At 47.2% G+C, this 20,043-nt stretch overlaps 1 protein-coding gene across 1 annotated transcript in view; it reads left to right on the forward strand.

The window, feature by feature from the left end:
• The window catches only part of LAMB1 (laminin subunit beta 1), a 41,215-nt gene that overhangs the window by 9,051 nt on the left and 12,121 nt on the right, over nt 1-20,043 (forward strand). Inside the window, exons 8-23 of the mRNA XM_021539120.2 lie at nt 962-1,082; nt 1,234-1,422; nt 1,669-1,848; nt 2,259-2,371; nt 3,173-3,252; nt 5,752-5,887; nt 7,144-7,302; nt 8,008-8,135; nt 8,573-8,696; nt 9,220-9,424; nt 9,584-9,727; nt 9,824-10,055; nt 10,581-10,744; nt 11,186-11,410; nt 12,251-12,468; nt 12,575-12,671. Of these exons, the coding sequence (XP_021394795.1) occupies nt 962-1,082; nt 1,234-1,422; nt 1,669-1,848; nt 2,259-2,371; nt 3,173-3,252; nt 5,752-5,887; nt 7,144-7,302; nt 8,008-8,135; nt 8,573-8,696; nt 9,220-9,424; nt 9,584-9,727; nt 9,824-10,055; nt 10,581-10,744; nt 11,186-11,410; nt 12,251-12,468; nt 12,575-12,671 (2,515 nt within the window). The remainder of the gene's footprint in view (nt 1-961; nt 1,083-1,233; nt 1,423-1,668; nt 1,849-2,258; nt 2,372-3,172; nt 3,253-5,751; nt 5,888-7,143; nt 7,303-8,007; nt 8,136-8,572; nt 8,697-9,219; nt 9,425-9,583; nt 9,728-9,823; nt 10,056-10,580; nt 10,745-11,185; nt 11,411-12,250; nt 12,469-12,574; nt 12,672-20,043) is intronic.

Consider the following 20,043-nt stretch of genomic DNA (forward strand, 5'->3'; position numbering starts at 1 on the left):
GTTACGTTAAAATTGAAGTGGAATAAAGGCATCAAAGGCTGAAACACCTGTGAATCAAATATAACCTGTGTTTGTTAGTCATTACCAGCTGAGAAGTTGAGGTTGTAGTCCTAATAAACACAAGCCCTGAAGGAAAACCCTGATTGCCTTCATGGTATGCTGCTGCTCAAGTGCCACATCCCTTCTGGGGTCTTCCTTTTGTCATGGTTTTTGCATGAGAATCCATACTAGCACCCTGTTAATGGGTGACTTATTAACTGGTTGGAGATGTGGAAGCATGTGTGACAGTTGTGTGGGTTGTTCAGGGCTGCAGGATGCTGTCAAACCGGGTACACTCCACTGCCTGTGGTCAGTGTCCCTACCCAAGCTTTGTCTTTAGCATCGTGGCTGCAGTGCTGGTAGTACCAGTGGTCTATGGCAGCAGCTGTCACACAACCACTCTTGGTCTGCTTGATGCTTGTTCTGTACAGGAGGCAAAGGCAAAGCCTGGGGCTGATGGATAAACGCCATCCCAGCTGGCTGTTGTCTTTGCTCTGAGAACCAAGGCAGGGCTGGAAACAGGGCACTGGGCTAGTGACCTGCTGATATAAATAGATGCATGTTAATAGCTAATTGACAGCTAATAAACAGCTAACTTTTAGTTCCAAGAGGCTTCTGTGATTATTGGGGTGGGACTGTGCTCTCCTTGTTTATTTTGAAAGCATTTATCCAGGCATTAGTTTTCCAGTAAGGGAAGAAGGACAAATTCGTATGAGGATACCTGGGCAGATGAAGGGCATTCCTATGGCCCTTTATGCCTTTTCTAAATGCAGTTACATGGATTAGAGTCTCCAAAAATATATGTCCATTATTGGCTAGCTTTATTTTGCATTCATTGTAGAATGGTTTGGGTTTTTTTCCTTTTTAATTTATAAACGACTCTTTTTTCATTCTTTTTTTTCTCCCATTTTTTCAATTACAGGTTCATGGTCACTGCATGTGCAGACATAATACCAAAGGACTAAACTGTGAGCAGTGTTTGGATTTCTACCATGACTTACCCTGGCGCCCTGCTGAAGGTCGCAATAGTAATGCATGCAAAAGTGAGTTGAATAAAATGCAGGACTGGGTGCCATGAACCTTACTTGGTCTTGTGTGTAAACCCTTCATGTTCTTTGGTTGACACCGGGGTGTCTTTTCTGCAGACCTGCACTTCCCCCAGGACTCTTACTCTGCTTTCTGTCCTTTTCACAGAGTGCAACTGCAATGGCCACTCCAGCCAGTGCCACTTCGACATGGCTGTGTACATGACAACGGGGAACACCAGCGGGGGAGTGTGCGATGACTGCCAGCACAACACTGTGGGACGCAACTGCGAGCAGTGCAAGCCCTTCTACTTCCAGCACCCGGAGAGAGACCTGCGGGACCCCGACGTCTGTGAGCGTAAGTGCAGCCCCACTCCACAGGGTGGGAATGGCCTTGGGATCCCTGAGGAAAGGTGGCTGTCTTGGAGGTCTTGGGTGAGCCTGGCAGGGTTTTTTCTCTTTGAGAATCTGGGAATTTACCTGGTCCTTGTGTGTCCAACCCATGCCATGTCAAAACCAGCAGCTGAGTTTCAGTAATTCAGTGTGAGACTTGGCCTTTAATTTTGTATCAGTTAATAAAACTCCTGTGATGCTTCCTTCTTAGCTTGCAACTGTGACCCAGCTGGCTCCCAGAATGGTGGGATCTGTGACCGCTACACTGATTTCTCCACTGGCCTCATTGCCGGACAGTGCCGTTGTAAATTATTTGTCGAGGGGGAGCGTTGTGACCTCTGCAAAGAAGGTTTCTATGGCCTGAGTGCCGATGACCCAGTGGGCTGTCAGTGTGAGTAAAAACATATGTTCCTTTATGTGTGATCAAAAGCTCTTTGAGGAGCTGTTACTGCCAGGAGAAGTTGGTTTGTGGGATGGATTTTTTTTCCTTTTTTTCATCTTTTGGCTAAAGGAAAAGCATTACTGTAGATTTGATGTAGCTTGGAGCCCTTAAAATGCAGTTTGCCATTTGATCCTTCTAGTGTATTCAGTGGAAATAGCATAATCCTCCTTTGTTTCTTTTCAGTTATTAGTCTGTAGCCCAGAGAAGTTTTACTGGGATGGGTGGTGGGCAAAGATTGAAATTAATTTCTATAATGGGGAATTCAGGGGAAAATTTAATGTATATATTTAAGTTGAATGCTATCTAAAATACTACTCCAGTCCTGCTTTTGACCTGCCTGTTTGTATTTCCCAATGTAGCTTGTGCCTGTAACCCTCTGGGCACCCACCCCGGCGGGAATCCTTGTGATTCAGAGATGGGAAACTGCTTTTGTAAGCGTCTGGTGACAGGAAAGCAGTGCAATCAATGTCTGGCAAGTAGTTCACCATAAAATAAACTAGGAGACACTGGTGTGAGGGAGGCTGGAGTGTGGGAAGCATGGAGCAAGGTGCTGGCCACTGTCTCTGCATGCCTGCTAGCCCATGGCTCACTCCTGACATTCAGGCTGTAAAGGGCACCTTGATATGTCAGGAGTGATGAAGTGTGCTGTGTTTTGGGGAGCTGGGATGCATGTCAAGGCAGACAGGATCATCCAGTCTAATTCCTGGGACCATGAGGAGTGAGACATTAGGATACCTATGGTTGCTCTGAAAATAAGGGATCTAGGGCAGTTCTGAAGTCCTTGGGTGAAAGACAAAATGGTCAGGGAAACAGTGTTACCAAAAAAATTGCTTTCTAAACAAGCCATACGTTTCTATGTAGTGTTTATGCTTGCTGGAGTGTTATAGAAACACACTGTCAGATAACTGGATGTGTTTGTACAAACACTAAAGAAGCTCTTATCTAGCAGTGAACTGGATGGAAAAACCAAACAAGTCTGTCTGTCTGTCTATCCAGCAAGCAAGTTACAGAGTAACAGCCCTGCAAGTGCAGTGCCCTACACCCACTGCCCCATGTGTGGTTCTCTTGCCCTTGAAATGGTCAACAAGGTGGGAGGAGAGCAAGTAGGGAAGTGCTGTTGGTGCTTGTAGGGGTAAACCCACAACCAGGGGAGCAGGATCCATGGGTTGTGGGGCAGTCTGGGACAGCTTGTGCTGAGTGTTTAAAAATGTGCCTTTGGGTTAGATGGAACTAAGTCTGCCCCAGGTTACAGTGTTGGTGATTACCCCTGCAGCCCGAGCACTGGGGCCTGAGCAATGACATGGATGGATGTCGGCCGTGCGACTGCGACCAGGGAGGAGCGCTGAGCAACAAGTGAGTCTCAGCCCAGTTACTCTCCTGTTCACCCAGCTTCATGTTTTTGTAACCCCAGCATGCAGGGCTCAATGTGCTCTGTGGGAGGATGTTTGATATCCATCTTCCTGCTTCAGAAGGTGGTAGATCTTGATTGCAGCAAGGGTGACAGGGGCATCCTGTCTTTTCTGTGCTGAGCAACCTCTGTGTGTGCCACTGGTGCAAGTGAACATGTGTAACTGTTTTTAGTGTAGCTCTGCTTTTGTCAGCCAGGGTAGGAACCAGATGTGGATTAAGCTCTGCCTTGACTAACCTGGAGTATGGTCCATGTCAAAGCTTTGCTCTTACAGGATGAAAGCAGGAATCGGGCATGATGTGGACAGTGACATGGACAGGCTGATCTTGCTTTGCTCCCAATCTGCCCTTTGGCCAATCTGACTGCCTACTGGTGCCAAGGGAAACATGCTAGCTGCACACTACTGCCCTGTTGCCCCAGTGGTGCTGTATGGAGTAGGATGTGAACCTGGAAGTGCCCACTGGGGAGATGGATATTTTTTAGAGACAATTGTAAGTTTTGAATATGCATCCATCAGTATCAGCATGGAAAGTCATGGCTTAGATGCCCTGTCGGTGGGGTGCTGGGTAGCCAGCCTGCTCCTCTGACCAGAGCAGTTCTCTGTGTGCTAGGTATGTGCCCATCCCCTGGCTTGTCAACAGCCGCATGCTCTTTTGGTTTTTTTTATTTTCCCCTCTCCCCTTCCTTCCACAAACCCTTTGAAATGTCAGCTTTTGTCTAGTCACAGAAGTTTCCCAAGGGGGTCAGAGAACTGTTTCCCACTGAAGCCCATGGGACCACACTGGGGGAGTGTGGGACTCATCCTGGTGTGACTCCCATAGGTCGTCACAGCCTACGGACACCCCATCTGCATCAGGGATTGCCGTGGGAATGTCCCTTGGGCGGCTCTCCTGTCTGCTCCTGAGTGAATTATTAGCCCTTGGCAGACAGCAATGTGGATGTTAGGGATTATTTACTCCCCCGTGCTTGCTCCCTGTGCACAGATGGGTTACACCACACAGCTCACAACAGCTCTCCCAGCACAGCTGCTTCCAGGGCTTTGGGGTAACAGCCCAGCCATGGCCCAGCCTGTTTCCCATGCATTGAGCCCGCTGATTGCAAAACCATGTGGGGAGGGGATGTGCAGCATCCTGGCACGGACAGGCAGCAGCTGTGCTTTTCTCCAGCCACAGAAGGACCACAAAGCCCAGATCTGGCTCCTGACTTTGCTCTCTCACGTCATCAGGAAGGGCGGAGCTTTGCTCTCCTTCAGGCTCCTCTCTTCAGCTGCTGAATTGCTGCTTTCTGGCTCCTGCTCAGGATGTGGGATCCTGTGCCTCACCCAAAATTCATCCCTGTGGTGTAACCCAGGTGGTGGAGTTATTGCCTCTCTGAAGGGGAAGCTCCCCTGCTCCTCTTCTGGGACAGCTAAGGCCCTTCTGGCATCTCAGAGTGAACATTTAAGTGAATCTCTGCAACTTCAAAAACAGTTTAAGTTAAAAATTACTCTTTGTCTGGAGGCTTGAGGAGTCTGGAGAATGTTAATGGAAACCAGAGGCATTTACCTTTAGAAAATGTTTCTAAGTCCCACTTAAGTTTAAAGAAGTGCATTTTGGTGAACCAAAAAACTTCCTTTCAAGAAGTATGTTTTGGTGTGTGCAAAATTGCAATGTGCTCAGGAGTTCTTTATGATGCAGGGCAGACACTCTAGGGACAATAAAATAGTTGAAGGCAGTTTGGGGATAAAGATGTATTGAGTAAAGACAATGGCTCATTATGAAAGAATGGGAAATCTGTGTGTCACTCGGGACAGACCTTCTGGTGATGGCCCTGACTGCCCCATGTCACTGGTTGTGTCTGTCCTACTCTAAAGCAGCCAGGGATGGTATTCTTCCTGTGTAGCTGCTGATGGTGACCTGTCTGGATGCTTTATAGCAAGTGAGAGCAGCTCAGCATCCTGGGGGCATGTAGGGTCGTGCATGTTCTTGCTCTGTCTAAGACCATACAAACAGATATGCTGTCTTTGTGGCTTGCAAGCTTGGAGCCAAAGGCTGCCCTCGGCTTCAGGGCAGGTGTGCCTGTTGGCTATGATGCCTGGTAGCAAGTAAAGCTCCCAGAATGCCTTTGTCCCAGGAAATCACTGCATTCATAGCATGAAATCCTCTTGCCATCCAAACAGAGGAAACTACTTGCAGACTGCCTACTGGAAATGTTCCTGGTCCATGCGTGCTTCCAGCCTGAGCCTGGATGTTGTTTTGGAGAGTGATAGTTGGGTTGAATCAGGTCTGTACCTGCAACTGTGCTGCCATGTCAGTAGTGCAGGTGGCCCAGCTGCAGAGCCCAAGAGCCTCTCCTGTCTGCTGTGTTCAGAAGTACTTCTCCTCCTGTGTCATTTAAAATGTCATAGCTTCATCACTGTCTCAACATAGCCAGGATCTGTTGTAAACATTGCTCTTCCATTTTAGCTGCTCAAGTGAATCTGGCCAATGTGAATGCCGGCCCCACATGTTTGGACGTCAATGCAACCAGGTGGAGCCTGGCTATTATTTCATTTCACTTGATCATTACATCTACGAGGCAGAGGAAGCCAACTTGGGTCCAGTGAGTAGCAGTTTTAGTGGTCTGGAGTGTCTGGAGAGCTGTGGGAAAGTTGTTCACCAGTTGGTTCTTGGAAGTGTCTTTTATACTCTTTTGTGTTTTTCAATTAAAATGTGGAAAACACAAAACTGAAATGTATCAGAAAACCATTAACCTGTGGCTTTGCAATCTTAGTATCAATAAATAATGGAGTAATTGAGGGGGGAGGAATTGTAAATTTTCTTTTTAAAACAGTTTTTTTGATCGTGACTATACAGTTAGTTTTCTGTCACCATCCCTCTCTGTACCCCACCGCATCCATTTCTCCTCTTATCTCAAGTGAGGTGGGACACAGACACAGAGGCTCTTGTCTTTGGTGCTGCTTCACTGGGAGTGAACAAAGCACATGTTTAAACACAATGCCACAGGTTTTATAGTTTCTGTACATCAGTAACATATTTTATTAATGATTAAAATCATATTGGTTGTGCAAAAAACTGTTTTTGTAAGTGAGGTTGCCTCTAGCTTGTTTTGCCTGCTGGCGTGGTACAACAGGGTCTCTGGCTCTTTCTGTTGCTCATTACACAGCCTTGCTTGCAATTCATTAACAGCAGCTAGGTGATTATATCAATCACTTTTGCCTCCAGCAAGGAGACAGGGAGATGGAAATAATGATTTCTCTAAAGCAGATCCTTGCTTGCCTACAATCAGGGCTCTTGGTGCCCTAATTTATTTATTTTGAGCAAAATGCAGCCACTTTGCAGTTTCAGCCAAGGCAGAGGATTTTTTGCTCCCATATAACTGCATATAGGGAGCAGAAGTTGTACCACAGCAGAGGGCACATGAGCTGGCACAGGGTTTTTGGTGCATTTGTGTCCACCCAGCTGGAGAGGTGGTACCTGAGGCCCTTCCAAGGCTCAGGGATGGAGAAGCCCAGCACAAAAATCCACCCTGCCAAGCAAGAGCAAGGGGATGTGCTGCTGGTTTGCCTTCTGAAACCTTGAGAACAAACTTTAAAAACACCAATATTGAAAAGCTTTCTCACAAATCTGATGATAGAATAAAACTTCAAATTCCCAGATAGGGGCCCAACACAAGACAAAATGCAGTGGCACAGAGTTGTAGGGATTGACAGGCAGTGCCAAGTCCCTGTGCTCCTACAGCTGCATACCCTTGCTCACGTCCTGCCTGCCATCCTTTCTGGGGAGCTCTGATCTTTGTGCAAAGCCAAAGGCTAATAACTTAAGCCAGGATTGAAATACCTGTTCCCTGTTTTGTAGGGAGTGAACATAATAGAGCGCCAGTACACACCAGACCGCACACCGTCATGGACAGGCATAGGATTTGTGAGAGTCCCTGAGGGGGCGTACCTGGAATTCCACATTGACAACATCCCCTACTCCATGGAGTATGATGTTCTGATCCGCTACGAGCCACAGGTGGGTTTGTGAGTGTAGGCATTGCTGCCTCCCAGCAGGTGCTGGCTGTCCTGGTGCACAGCTGACATGAGCCTGGCACTTCAAGGAGTCATCAGGACTCAAAGACAAGGACAGGTGCTCAGTTAAATGTCTGAGATGTGTGAAAATCCAAGATTATGTTGATTATTTCTAGTACTATTTGCTTTAGAGTTTGTTTCACTATTGCATTTTTTCAGCACCTGTTTAATGAGCAAATTAAAAAGCAACAAGTCCCATGAGGGTAGATTAGACTACAAATTTGTTATTGGCCAGATCAGATGGGCATTGTGTGCCTTAGGATGCAAATTGCCCATCTTGGATGTTGAATGTCTGCAGCCAAAAGTTTGCAAGCAGTTGGAAAGAGAAAAATCCCTCAATCTGCTTGCCTGTTGGCAGCAACTAACTGCAGTGAATACTCAGATACAGGACCTAGAGGTGAGGAGAGAAGAGGTCAGCAAACCCCCTGGTGATGCCATGATGCAGATGGGGCTGCTGGCCACCTGCTCCTTGTTCTCAGTCCACACCTGCAGCTGGTAGATGCCCCATTGATGCTGCAGCTGTATCCCCATCCCCCTGAAGCACCGTGACCATTCTGTCTGTGCTCATTCTTTTCCAGGCCTGAGCTCTGGATGCTTTCAGGAGTTTATGATTATTACTTGATACTGATGAGCCTTTTTTCCCCCCTAGTTGCCTGATCAGTGGGAAAAAGCTGTGATCAGTGTCTCACGGCCAGGCAAGATTCCTACAGGTAGCCGCTGTGGCAACACAGTTCCTGATGATGATAATCAGGTGGTTTCACTGTCACCTGGATCCAGGTTGGTGTAACTGGATGGACAAAAGAAGAGAAAAAAATAGAACATTTAAAAATTGAAGTACAATAATGTCATGTTTTCAGTTTGCTGTAACCTCTATGAAAATAGGTGGGTTATTAAAACCACATTTAGTAGTGTGTCTGTAGACTCAAAGCTTTTAAGTTTATTCTCATACTCTGATAGGGTTTGTTCACTGAGTAGAGGGAAGGGGAGGTGTTTGCACAGCCTGTGAGTGAACACTGGCTTGACTCTTTACCTTGCTGATAACCTTTTTCCGGTTGTGACTTTCACAAGCCTCCAAACTGCCTCTCTCACATCGCAGCTTTTGTTCTGTTGGGTCTTGGCTGCTTTCTGTTATCTTGATTGCTCTATAGGGGCACCTGAAATGTTTTATGGTGCCATACGTTTGAAGTAAGGACTGTTTCCTGTTCCTTATTCAGATACGTTGTTCTCCCGCGGCCTGTGTGCTTCGAGAAGGGGTTGAATTACACCATCCGCCTGGAGCTGTCCCAGTACTCCTCGGTGGATACGGAGACTGAGAACCCGTACACACTCATTGACTCTGTGAGCAGAATTTATTTCAGGAATGCTCTTAAAAGCAGGGAAGTTGACATCTCCCCTGGCATGTGTCTATGTAAATTCAAATTAGTATTTTGCAGCGTGGTTGCTTACAGCTGAAGTCAGATTTCAACTGAACAATGTAAGGCAGCATAGGTTTTTTCAAAAGTTCCTCAAAGTATGTGAGTTTTTTTTTCTGCTAAGAGGCTGTTGAGATATTTTGCAGTACTGCAGCTAGTTCACAGACCTATAGTTTCTCTGGGGAGGCTAATGTGTGTCATGTAGGTCATGAAAATCAATGTCAGTGTTAATCTTCTTTAGAATGGATAGAATTTGGTAGATTTGGTAAGAATTTGTCAGATACCAGAAGTATTCCACCAAAACTGGAGAAATACTGTCATTCCAAATTCTGTCTGTTTGCTTTTTTTGCCAAAAAAGTTTAGAAACTGGGATAATACTAAATTTTCACAATTTTGGTGGAGGCTATTTATAGGTAGTGACACTTTGTCATTGTAAAATTGTTTTGTAGCTTGTTCTCATGCCATACTGCAAATCGCTGGACATATTCACAGTGGGAGGCTCGGGCGAAGACGTGGTCACAAACAGTGCTTGGGAAACTTTCCAAAGATACCGGTGTTTGGAAAACAGCAGGAGTGTTGTGAAAACTCCCATGACAGATGTCTGCAAGAACATAATATTCAGCATTTCTGCACTACTGCATGAGACTGCGTTGTGTACGTAGCCATCTACTTGTAGGGCAAACTGTGCCTGGGAGCTGGATGGCACTTGCAGGCAGAGCAGTTTGCATGGGGAAGGCGTCTACGTGGGATGAGGTAGGGAATTCCTGTCCTGTGCCATAGTGCTCACTTTCTCCAATGTTTTTCTCTGCTCAGCATGCCAGTGTGACCCGCAGGGCTCCCTGAGTTCAGTGTGCGACCCCAATGGAGGACAGTGCCAGTGTCGTCCCAACGTTGTTGGAAGACAGTGCAACAGATGTGCCCCTGGCACCTTTGGGTTTGGGCCAAGCGGATGCCGACGTATGTTAAACTTTTGGCTCTGGGCTGTGCTGTGGTTGGGGCCCTGAGGTTATGGCTTGTCATGGAAACTCATCCCTTCTCCTGCTCTCCCTGCAGCGTGCGAGTGCCACGTCCGAGGCTCTTACAACGCCTTCTGCGACGTGGAGACGGGCCAGTGCCACTGCTTCCCTGGGGTGTACGGGCGGCAGTGCGACCGCTGCCTGCCCAGCTTCTGGGGCTTCCCCAGCTGCCAGCCCTGCCACTGCAATGGCCACGCTGACGACTGCAACCCCTACACTGGGGAGTGCCTGAGCTGCAGGGACCACACAGCCGGACACAACTGTGAGAGGTATGGCCCGTGTGCCCTTTCCCTGGCCCCTCTCCTTCCCCTCGGCAGGGTGGGCACAGCAGCTCAGCTGTTCCTCTCTGGTGCTGGCGCTCAGGCAGGTGCTAAACCGCAGCAAAAGTCCCTGGGCCCAGGGAGTCAGAGAAGCACTTGTGGTCCTGGAGATTGATGGGAGTGGGGATCCCCACTGCCCTGCCTGCAGCCTTGCATGTCACTGCAGTGCCTGCATAAGTGACCAAGAGCACGCTGCAGGACCCCAGGCCTTTGGCGAGCCATTGCAAGCCTTCTGAGAGGCCTTGCAGTGGCAGGGCTGATGTGCAGCCTTGGGTCTCCTGCTCCTGTACTGGTGTAAACAAGGCAAATATGTGTCTGTGGACATAGCTGTTAGGAGTTTGAGTGGTAAGGGAGAGCCATAAGGATGTTTCTGCCCTTTGCTTCTTCACAGTGGTAGAAAATCTGAGCTTATTTACAGCAAGGCTGCAGTGTGTTTACCTGCAGTCCCTGCATGCTGTGTACTCTGTTGTGCAGATGCCAGGCTGGCTACTATGGAGACCCCATCCTGGGATCAGGTGACCACTGCCGCCCCTGCCCTTGCCCTGATGGCCCCGAGAGTGGACGCCAGTTTGCCAGTGGCTGCTACCAGGATCCAGTCACACTGCAAGTCGTGTGTGTCTGTAGCGTGGGATACATAGGTACTTGGTGGGACTATGGAGGGGTGGCTGGTTAGGTTGAACCTCTCAGGGAGAGGATATGTTCCTATGGGTTAGATGTGACCACAGCACCAGCATCCGTGAGTTGTTGCAGGGGGTTGCCTCACTTGGAAGGTGCCAGGGCAGAGTGGTTTGTGTGGGTGGTGCCAGCACCATGACCATGAACCTCATCTGCAGCAATGAGGGATGAGTGGTGCTTGACAGGACAGCGCTGGAAACGAGGGGATGAGCAACATGCCTTGGTGGCCTGGGTGGTACTATCCATGCTCTGCGCCAAGTTGCTGTGGTCTCACCACGTGCTGTCTCTGTTTCTTTAAACATGATCCAGTTAATGCCCGCCCAGTAATGGTCTTTATTGCCTTACGGGGCTGCGCACTAGGGAGCTGTGATGGCCATTCCCACTGTGCCTGTTTGTTCAAACAGGCAGTCGATGTGATGAATGTGCGTCTGGCTTCTTTGGGAGCCCTGATGAGGTTGGTGGCGCCTGCCAGCCGTGCCAGTGCAACAACAACATCGACACCACTGACCCAGAGGCCTGCGACAAGAGGACTGGAGCGTGCATGAAGTGCTTGTATCACACCGAGGGTGAAAACTGCCACCTCTGCAGAGAGGGCTACTACGGGAGCGCCCTGCAGCAGGACTGCAGAAGTGAGTGGGAGACACGGCTGCAGCCCCAGCACCAGCCTTGTCAGGAGCAGCAGTGAACACCTATGTGCTTTTACCTGGGGGCATTTGGGGTGGAGGAAAAACCTTAGTACTTCCAGCTGGAGTTGCCTGCAGTTGCCCTGCAGCTGGGTGGGGATCCTGGCCCCCATTTGAGAGGGAGGAGGGAGGCAGCATTTACATTTGCTGAAAGGAGGGAGGATTTTGCAGGAGAAGGGCTTCTTACCCTCTTGATACTGGTCTCTGTTTATATCTTCTCCAGAGATAAAATCTTGGGGGGAGGGTTTGGCTTTTGTGTACACCAGGTCCCTGCAGGTGTGGTTGGGCAGTGGGAATGAAGGCTGTGATAGGAAGCTGAAATGGTGGTGGGGAGGCAGACCCACCTCTCCTGTGGCATCTGGCACAGCCCAGCAGGACAGGCGGGTGTCACTGAGCAGGCCAGCTCACTGTTGGCCAGTTCACCACTTCAAGCAGATCTGTCACCACAGCTGACTGAGGAGAGCTGGGCAGACCTGAGCTTTGGTTGTACAGAGGGCGGAATGGAGAAGAGCAGGGAGGGTTGGGCTGGTTGAATGAGGGACTCCTGTGGCCTTTTGTGTGCTGGGGCAGAAGCTGTAGAGGCGGCCAGCCGCGGGACATGAGGAGGGCTCTTGAGCAGTGCTGGGTGTCATTCAGTGTTGGGTCAGCCAGGCCTGGCCACTGGCATTGGGACGTGCCAGCATCTGCCCACACCTCTGCAGACTCAGAATAAACCAGATGTGAAGTCGGGGCAGTCTGGTAGCGGGGGCAGGTTGACGTGGAGGTGCCGCGCTCTTTCCCTCACAGAGTGCGTCTGCAACTACCTGGGCACTGTCCGGGAGGACTGCGAGGGCTCGGAGAGCTGCCGCTGCGAGGCGGCCACGGGGCAGTGCCGGTGCCTCCCGAACGTGGTGGGGCAGACCTGCGACCGCTGTGCCCCCCACACGTGGCGGCTGGCCAGCGGCACCGGCTGCGAGCAGTGCGACTGCGACCCCGCGCGCTCCCTCGGCCCTGCCTGCAACGAGGTGAGGCAGCGCGGGCGCGTGCCCGAGGCTCGGCCCCTGCCTGCTGCAGGGATGAGCTGCTGAGGGGCGCGCACCTCCTGATGGGTTTGCCTTTTGACTTTGACAGTTCACAGGCCAGTGCCACTGCATGCCGGGTTTTGGAGGCCGGACCTGCCGGGAGTGCCAGGAGCTCTTCTGGGGTGACCCAGGCGTGGAGTGCTTAGGTGAGTCCAACCCTGGTACCTGCTCCTTTTGGAAGTGTCTGTGTGGCTGGGCACACCATCACATCCTGGTTCACTGGGACACCCCTGCCAGGAACAGCGCACTCGAGCCTTGGAACAGAGGGAAAAGGGCATAGTGGGGTCTGCCCTGGGGTTTTGGTGCCATGCAGGATGGAACATGTGGTAGGAGCCCAGGCCTGTGCTTGTCTGTGTTTTTCTTGTCTGACCTTTATTTAGAAACAAAACTTTTTAGAAGCAACTCTTCCTTAAGGATAAGGTTGCAATGCCGTCAGGTAAACCAACATGATAAGAAAACATATTGCAAGCATTTGAGTTTAAGAATTGCTCCGGAAAACAGTTTCCTTTGCCTTTCAATTGTGTGTAGCTGAAGACCACTGTTTCTTGTGTCTTACAGAGACTGGAGGTTTTTTTTTAACTAGGAGACTTTCCTTATATTTCAGATAGAATAAAGGAGAAAGCAGAGACCATACAGTGGGTTATCCATAGCTACATGCTGCAAAACAGAGCACCATGAAGTAGGTTGTTTAGAAAACTGGATGGCCTCTGTCTTTTCATTATAAACAAGTCTGTTCTTTTTTAGCTGGAAAAGAAACTTCAAACATTGTCCAGACCAGAACAAACTTGTATCTCTGATCTGTTCAAATAGGAGCCTTTGCCAGGAGGGTTTGCAATAGATTAAGGTATTTTTTTCCTGCAGGGAGGAATGTGCTTGCTGTGGTCTTTAATAAATCCCTTATAATAGAGATACCTTAGAGCCCATTGTCTTGGTAGATAGGCAGGTCACAGCTACTTGGTTACTGCAGCAGATGAAAGGACTGGGGAGTTGTCCCAATTCCTGAGTACATATTGGGTTTCTTGGGGGAAAGGCTGCCTTTGAGAGGCTGTGTATGTTCTGACATGGTAAAGGGTGTGCTGACCCTGCTGGCTCCAGGGCAGGGATTGTCTTTTGCTATCAGTTGTCTCCATCAGGGTTTATTGATGGAGTCCATCTGCATACCTTAGCGGCAGGATTTTGCAGCATAGCATAGTTTCTGATCTCCTGGAGTTTCTGCTGTCTTTTGAACGTGTGAAAACCTGCTTTATTTTTTATGAAGATATAATATAATCTTCAGAGCCTATTTTTACCATGTGAGATCTACACTCCCCTTCCAGTCCACCATTCCTTCTGTGCCCTAGTGGCAGAGAAGACTCCCTCGGGTGGAAAGGCAGATTTTCCTTCATAATTACATCCAACAGGAGGTCTCTGTGGCAGGTGGGGAGAGCTGCTGCCCAGGGCTGAGCAGTGGCAGCCTGCAGCGTGATGCTCTGGACAGGCTCCAAGTGTGTGCTGGCTCGGGGAACACATCCAGCCGGGTGGTGCTGCTGGCTCTCCCCGTGTGCTGGGGTCAGTGCCTCCTGCCTGTCTGCTATCTCTCCTTGGCAAGAAGACAATTGACTTCTCAGCCCTCATTTAGCCCCGGGGAGTGAGTGGTGATGTTCAGGCTGGCAGACCTGCAGCTGCTGCGTGGGCAGGTAGCAGTTCTCAGGGATAAGTGGGTTGCAAGCGAACTGGAAAACCATGCTGTTTATGGAGCTGCTGAGCAGTGTCCCTGGAAAACAGTGGATATCTGGCCTGCAGCCAGTGAAGCTGGAACTGAGACAAGGCTTTGTCACAAAGATGGTTGCAAGGAACGTGGACTTCTGCCACGGCATTTGCCACCTGGCATGTTCTTGCTGGACCAATCAGCCAGTATGGCCACATTTTGTGCTGCATTCAGGAGCAAAATAGAAACCAATCTGGATGGGGAAGAGCAAAAACCCTGAACCATGTGAGTGTGGACACAGTCTTCACCAAGCTGATGCAGAGTTGTGGACATTGCTCCCAAGGACTCCAGTGCAGGATCCTCCACTCTCTAGGGCAAGTGGGTTCTGCTCAAGGTTGGAAACTACCAACCTTGCGTGAATCAATTACTCTAAGGACAGTGATGTGTGATCTCTTCATGAAAGGTCTTCAGGTTGCTAGCATCAAGAAACACAAGCTCCTGATGAGAAATGGGGACCATACTGCTCATGTTGCTTTGACAAGCTTTACAATCCTAAATAATCCCAAGTGTCTGCAAATAAGCTCTGGACATAGCTGTGTGGAGGTGTGCAAAATGGCCTGCTTAGGATAGGCTGGGGCTGCAGCTCTGCATGGGTTCTCAGGCACTTGCAGCAGCAGTGAGTTGTGGATGTGGCCCAGGGTCTCAGTACACTCCATGGGATACCCCATTGCCAGCTGTGATGTCTCTTTTAGAAACCTTGCTAAGATCAGACATGGTGAAAGAGAAGGGAAGGTAAGTTTTTGTACCTGGTCTGGGTGCTACAGTCTGTGTCCTCTGCTGTGGACAAAAAGTGTCACCTGATGTCTGCTCTCTACATGTCCACAGAGATCACACTGGCACCACACCGCTGGGGCCAGCTGAGGTGGGTGCCTGTATTTGGACAGCATCGGGAACCCACAGCACTGGCTGCACTTCAGCACCCACAAATGTCCACTGGGGATTGCACACCACACAGAGCCTGTGGCTGGGTCTTCAGAGACTGCTTATTCCCTGTGCTTTGAAAAAGCACAACATTCACTGAATTCAACATAGTGCCTGAAACAAGCACAGCAGAGGTATAGAGGATGGGGAAGAGCTCAGCATTTCTCTCTTGGCCTCGTGCAGGTCCCTGGGAGGATTGCAGTGGGCAGGAGCTGTGCTGTGAGCATTGCCTGCTCTGGAGGTGGTGCCAGCCCCTTGGCAGGACTCTTCTGCCATTGCTCCAGCCTCAAGCTGGCTGCAGCTCCACATGAGCCTGTGTGTGTGCACATAAAAATCCTACCTAAGGCAGTAAATAACAGCACTACAGAGTTCATCAAATTCAGGGCTCCCAGGCATTCTGCTGGAGCATTTCCAAAGCCTGGCAACTAAAGTGCAGGACTTGGCATGCTGAGTTCTGCACCAGTTTCAACCCACAAAGCATGTCTCCAGCAGAAGGCTGCAGGCTCCTGGAAAGCCCGAGATGTGGAGTGGCTGCAGATGCAGCTCAAACAATGCCTTTGCACAGTAGATACTTAAAGTATATGTTTCATCTAATATGAAGGAGATGACAATTTTACTGTTATTACTGTTGTAATAAGTTGAATAAGCAGACCTGAGTGCAGTTAGTAGGAGGTACTGTGTGAGATTGGGAGTTAGGTGGTGTTGCTATAACCCCTTCACAAGAAGCATGTCCTGTGTTGGACATGAGTATCAAGGCTTAATGTAAAATCACAGAATTTAACTGAACTACAGTGAAAAAAAAAAGTAATGTTTTTTGTCAAATACACACTGCATACATTGATAAGAATGTTGTTTTTATAAGTTTTTAGTCTTTGTTATGTGGCTGGTGCTGGAACAGCTGTTCACTAAAAATTACCCTATTGCCATTTAAGAATAAGTTTTATAGTCTTAAAATTTAACACGCGGGTCTTAAGCTAGTCACATAGGCTGCTTTTATAGGAGATGTTTTTGGTGTTCAGAGATTTCTTATTTCTTATTTCTTTCTGTGAGAAGTGCCTAAAGGAAGTCAGACAAATTCTATACTAAAGAAAATAGAATTTTCACTTTGACTTTCATGATTGTAATTGACCTAGGGTCATAAAATATTGCAATGTGTATTGACTGTTTGCAGAGAATTATCCTTTTGGCATGGTCTGCTAGCATGTTAAGATGTAGCACAACTCCAGTAATTTTAGGCTGGGATCTTATCTTAACATTCCTACTGAAAACCCTAATGCTGAGGAGTTACCACTATGCTTTCAGAGTAACTTGAATCAATAGCTGATTATTCAGAAGAAATTTGCTAGCTCTGCAAAACTTTCAACCTTACAAATTGTTGAATGGTTTTCCTATCAAAGTGCCTCACTACCACTGGAAGTTATGCCAGGAAAATATGTTTGAACAAAACCTTAGTGTTTTTTTCTGTGGAGGAGTTAAACATCTGATGCTCACCGCCCTCAGTCTCAAGCAGTAAAAAAAAATATTTCTGGACAAATTATTTCTATTCAGCATAGGGTGATGTACAACACTTGTTTGTTCCTGGCATCCCTCAGTAAAGAAGTGAACACTGATATTGGTCTTCATACAGCCCATTCAGTATCCATTCTATCACTTCTGCTGTTGTATAAAGTGTTTTGACACACCTGAGTTTAAATTAAGTAATGTGCAAATATACTGTATATTGAATTACATTAGTTTAAATGGAAGTGAGTTCTAAATGTTTAAAATCAGAGGAAAAGGTAGAACTGTCAGAGTAGGTAAAACATAAAGCAATTCACAGATCCTTTTGAGCTTAAAGCAAATCTCTTAAGCTAGTTATTTGCTTCTTTTGGATTTCTCCTCTTAGGTTTTTACATGACTGCATTTGGTATACATGTTTGAGTGTTTTTTCTATCTTTAGGATCAGGAAAAAGGAGGAGAAATGCACTTATGAAGGTGATAAAAAAAGTACCCATGGATATTCAGTGTGTGCATGCACATACATGCACATGCATTTGTAAACAGATACAGCTACAATCCTTTGTACTCATAATCTGCTAATCAGCAGATCCTGACTGAAGAACTTGACTAAAACATTTCCAAAAATATGGTTTCCCTGAAGTTGAAGTATGCCACAGACAAATTGCTGATTGAGTTACACACTCAATTAAAGAAAACAATGCGCCCAGTTCCAAAATGATATTTCAAAACAGAGACCTATTGTTTAATTTAGTAAATGCTCCTTTGAAAATTCTTAAATCTTGGGCCAATGATTTCAAAAGACTTCTTTTCCTCTACTGTGTTTTCCATGGGAGGTACTGCTATGTTCTGCTCTGCTTACAGATTTGAGGCCTGTCTTAGCACTGATCTTCAATGCAAGCAGCCGTGTCTGCATTAACTTCCAGCCTTTCACCTTGGCTTTGGGCCATCTGTCTAAAGGGAGAGCAATCAACCATTTGTCTTGAAGGCCTTTCCAACTCAAAGTGCTCAAGGCATCCAAGTATCTTGAAGTAAACTCAACATCTGTTTGATTTTGCAGTGCAAAATGAACTACTTTTCCAGTTTTTTGTCATATAAGCATAGGGACGCCAAATAAAGGAGTTTACAGGACTTTGTCTTTCTCTATACCACATATGAGTATAAAGCTATTGGTAGCTACTAAGCCACATCTGAAACATCTGCAGGCACATCTGAATCCCTAGATGTGCCTGTGTGTTTCTTGTTCTTGAAAAAGTTCAGATTAACTAGATATACGCTAACAGTGGATGTATTGTATTACTCAGGTTTCACATCAGATTTAGGAATGTGCTGGTTGGAGCCAAAATCTCCTAGCAAAGCAATACTTTGAAGGTTGTGTTTGAGTTAGCCTGTTGGGTACAGGACTGCTTCTGAATTGCACAATGACCATAGGAGTAGTTGGACATAACAAAGGAGGTGTTGGAGGAACAAGAACTCTGCTGTGGCTAGAAGTGATGGTGGGTACTTTGGGCAAACACTGTGCTGGATCATTCTGACATGGTGTTTGCTCTGTTTCTAGTGGGTGATAGGAATCAGGGTATCTCTGGTATTCACATCCCAGTTCATTGGCAGTGATAATTTATGAATGTCACAGGAATTTTTTTGTGTATGTGCACTATCTTGAATGATAGATGTGTGACTCAGTTGTTTTTCCATGAGCTATTTGCCAATCCTATGCCAGTTTTTTCCAAGTCTTTGCCAGCTCGGAGGGCCTCCTTTCCTTTCACATACATCCTGCCACTGTAACTATGCTTTTGTTCCTTTAGGATGCCCTTCAGTCAAAGAGACTGAAATTGGTGGGTTCTTGGCAGGCAGGCATTGCCTGAGGCAGAGGTGAAAGCTGGCACTGAGCTATTTGCCTGGGGGACTGCAGTGTTCAAGGTACTCTTCACTCCTGAGAAGGCTTTATATGATCTTGGTTTGGGTTTGCTTTCCTTCTCTTGAGAACTGGCTGCAACTGAAGTGAATAGAGGGTTTGATCCCCACCATGGCATAAAGGGAAGGTGTTTTTCTTCAGTGGCCTTGACTGTGCTCCTTGCTGGGTGTAAAATGCCTGGTGATGGTGTCCTGGGCACAAGATACAGGACTCATCCACTAGAGATGTTGGAGATGGTTGCGGTGAAATCTGGCATGGTCCTGTATATGGTTAATATCTTGGGAAGATAATGAAGAATAGAAAGAGCAGTATGAAACCAGCACTTTTGAAAGCCATTCTATATACATTTAATTCAGGGGACTGAGGTAATTCAGAGCCAGAATTGCCTGCTTGTGGGCTTGATAAAACATCTTAAAATTAAGAAATAAGACACAGTAATGTTTCTAGCTGCCTTGTACAATTTTCTCATGGTCCTGCAAAGCTCGGTTTGGGAGTTTTGTAGGACTGGATTCTTCTAACTGTTGTTCTGCATTTAGAATAAATTCATTGCGTCTTTGATCGTATCATCCCCCAGCAGACAGTTGTGGAGTTTAGGTTTCCACTTAAAAAACAGTATGTTAGTACCTAAATTATTTTCTCTTCTTCCTTAGTATTTTCTGGTTCCAGACATTTTGGAATCCACTCTACCATGTAAATGCTACTAAAGCCATGTCATCTGCATTTCCTGAACATGCAGGTATTCAGGAGTAGAATTACCAATATGGGGTTACGGGTGTTTTTCACATAAGCCTTTTAAATCTGCAAGTAAATATAGTGATCTGATTTGCCAGCAGCAAGTATTCATGTAACTTGATCGGACCTCAGGATCTTTGAGAAAAACCACATGCCATTTAGCCTCTTTCTATACGGAGGAATTGGAACAATTCATCATTATACCAAGGGCCTTATTAGTTGACAGAAGGGTTAACTGACCTTCAAACAGGAACTCAACAGTTTGCCTGCAGGGAACATATTCCATGGTGAGTTGACTATTTAAGCACTTTTGATGTAAAGTAAAAACAATCTCTTGTGTCAGGGTATAGTTCAAAGAACAAAAGACCGTTTTGCTCAATTGTGCAGGCAGCAGAAGTTATTTTTGTCTCTTGCCTATCATATTCACATTGTACAAGAAAGTCGTTTTGTTGAGGAGTGATTTGTTCTGCTGGGGCTCTTTGTTTAATTTTTGAACTGAAGACCACCACTGTGTTCTGGCATTGAAGCAAACAATGTACAGTCTTGAAAACAGCTTTGTGTTTTGCCCTATTTTCAAGGGGGCATTTGCTTTGGGTGTGTGAATTGATATATGGGCCCTTTTGAGCCATTTAACCTCCTTCAAGAATGCCTGGTAAATGGATGTGTAAGTGAGGGGTTTTATCAGGTATGCCAGTCCTTTTTCTGT

The sequence above is a fragment of the Lonchura striata genome, chromosome 5 (genome assembly GCF_046129695.1).
Source record: "Lonchura striata isolate bLonStr1 chromosome 5, bLonStr1.mat, whole genome shotgun sequence".
Lineage (NCBI taxonomy): Eukaryota > Metazoa > Chordata > Aves > Passeriformes > Estrildidae > Lonchura > Lonchura striata.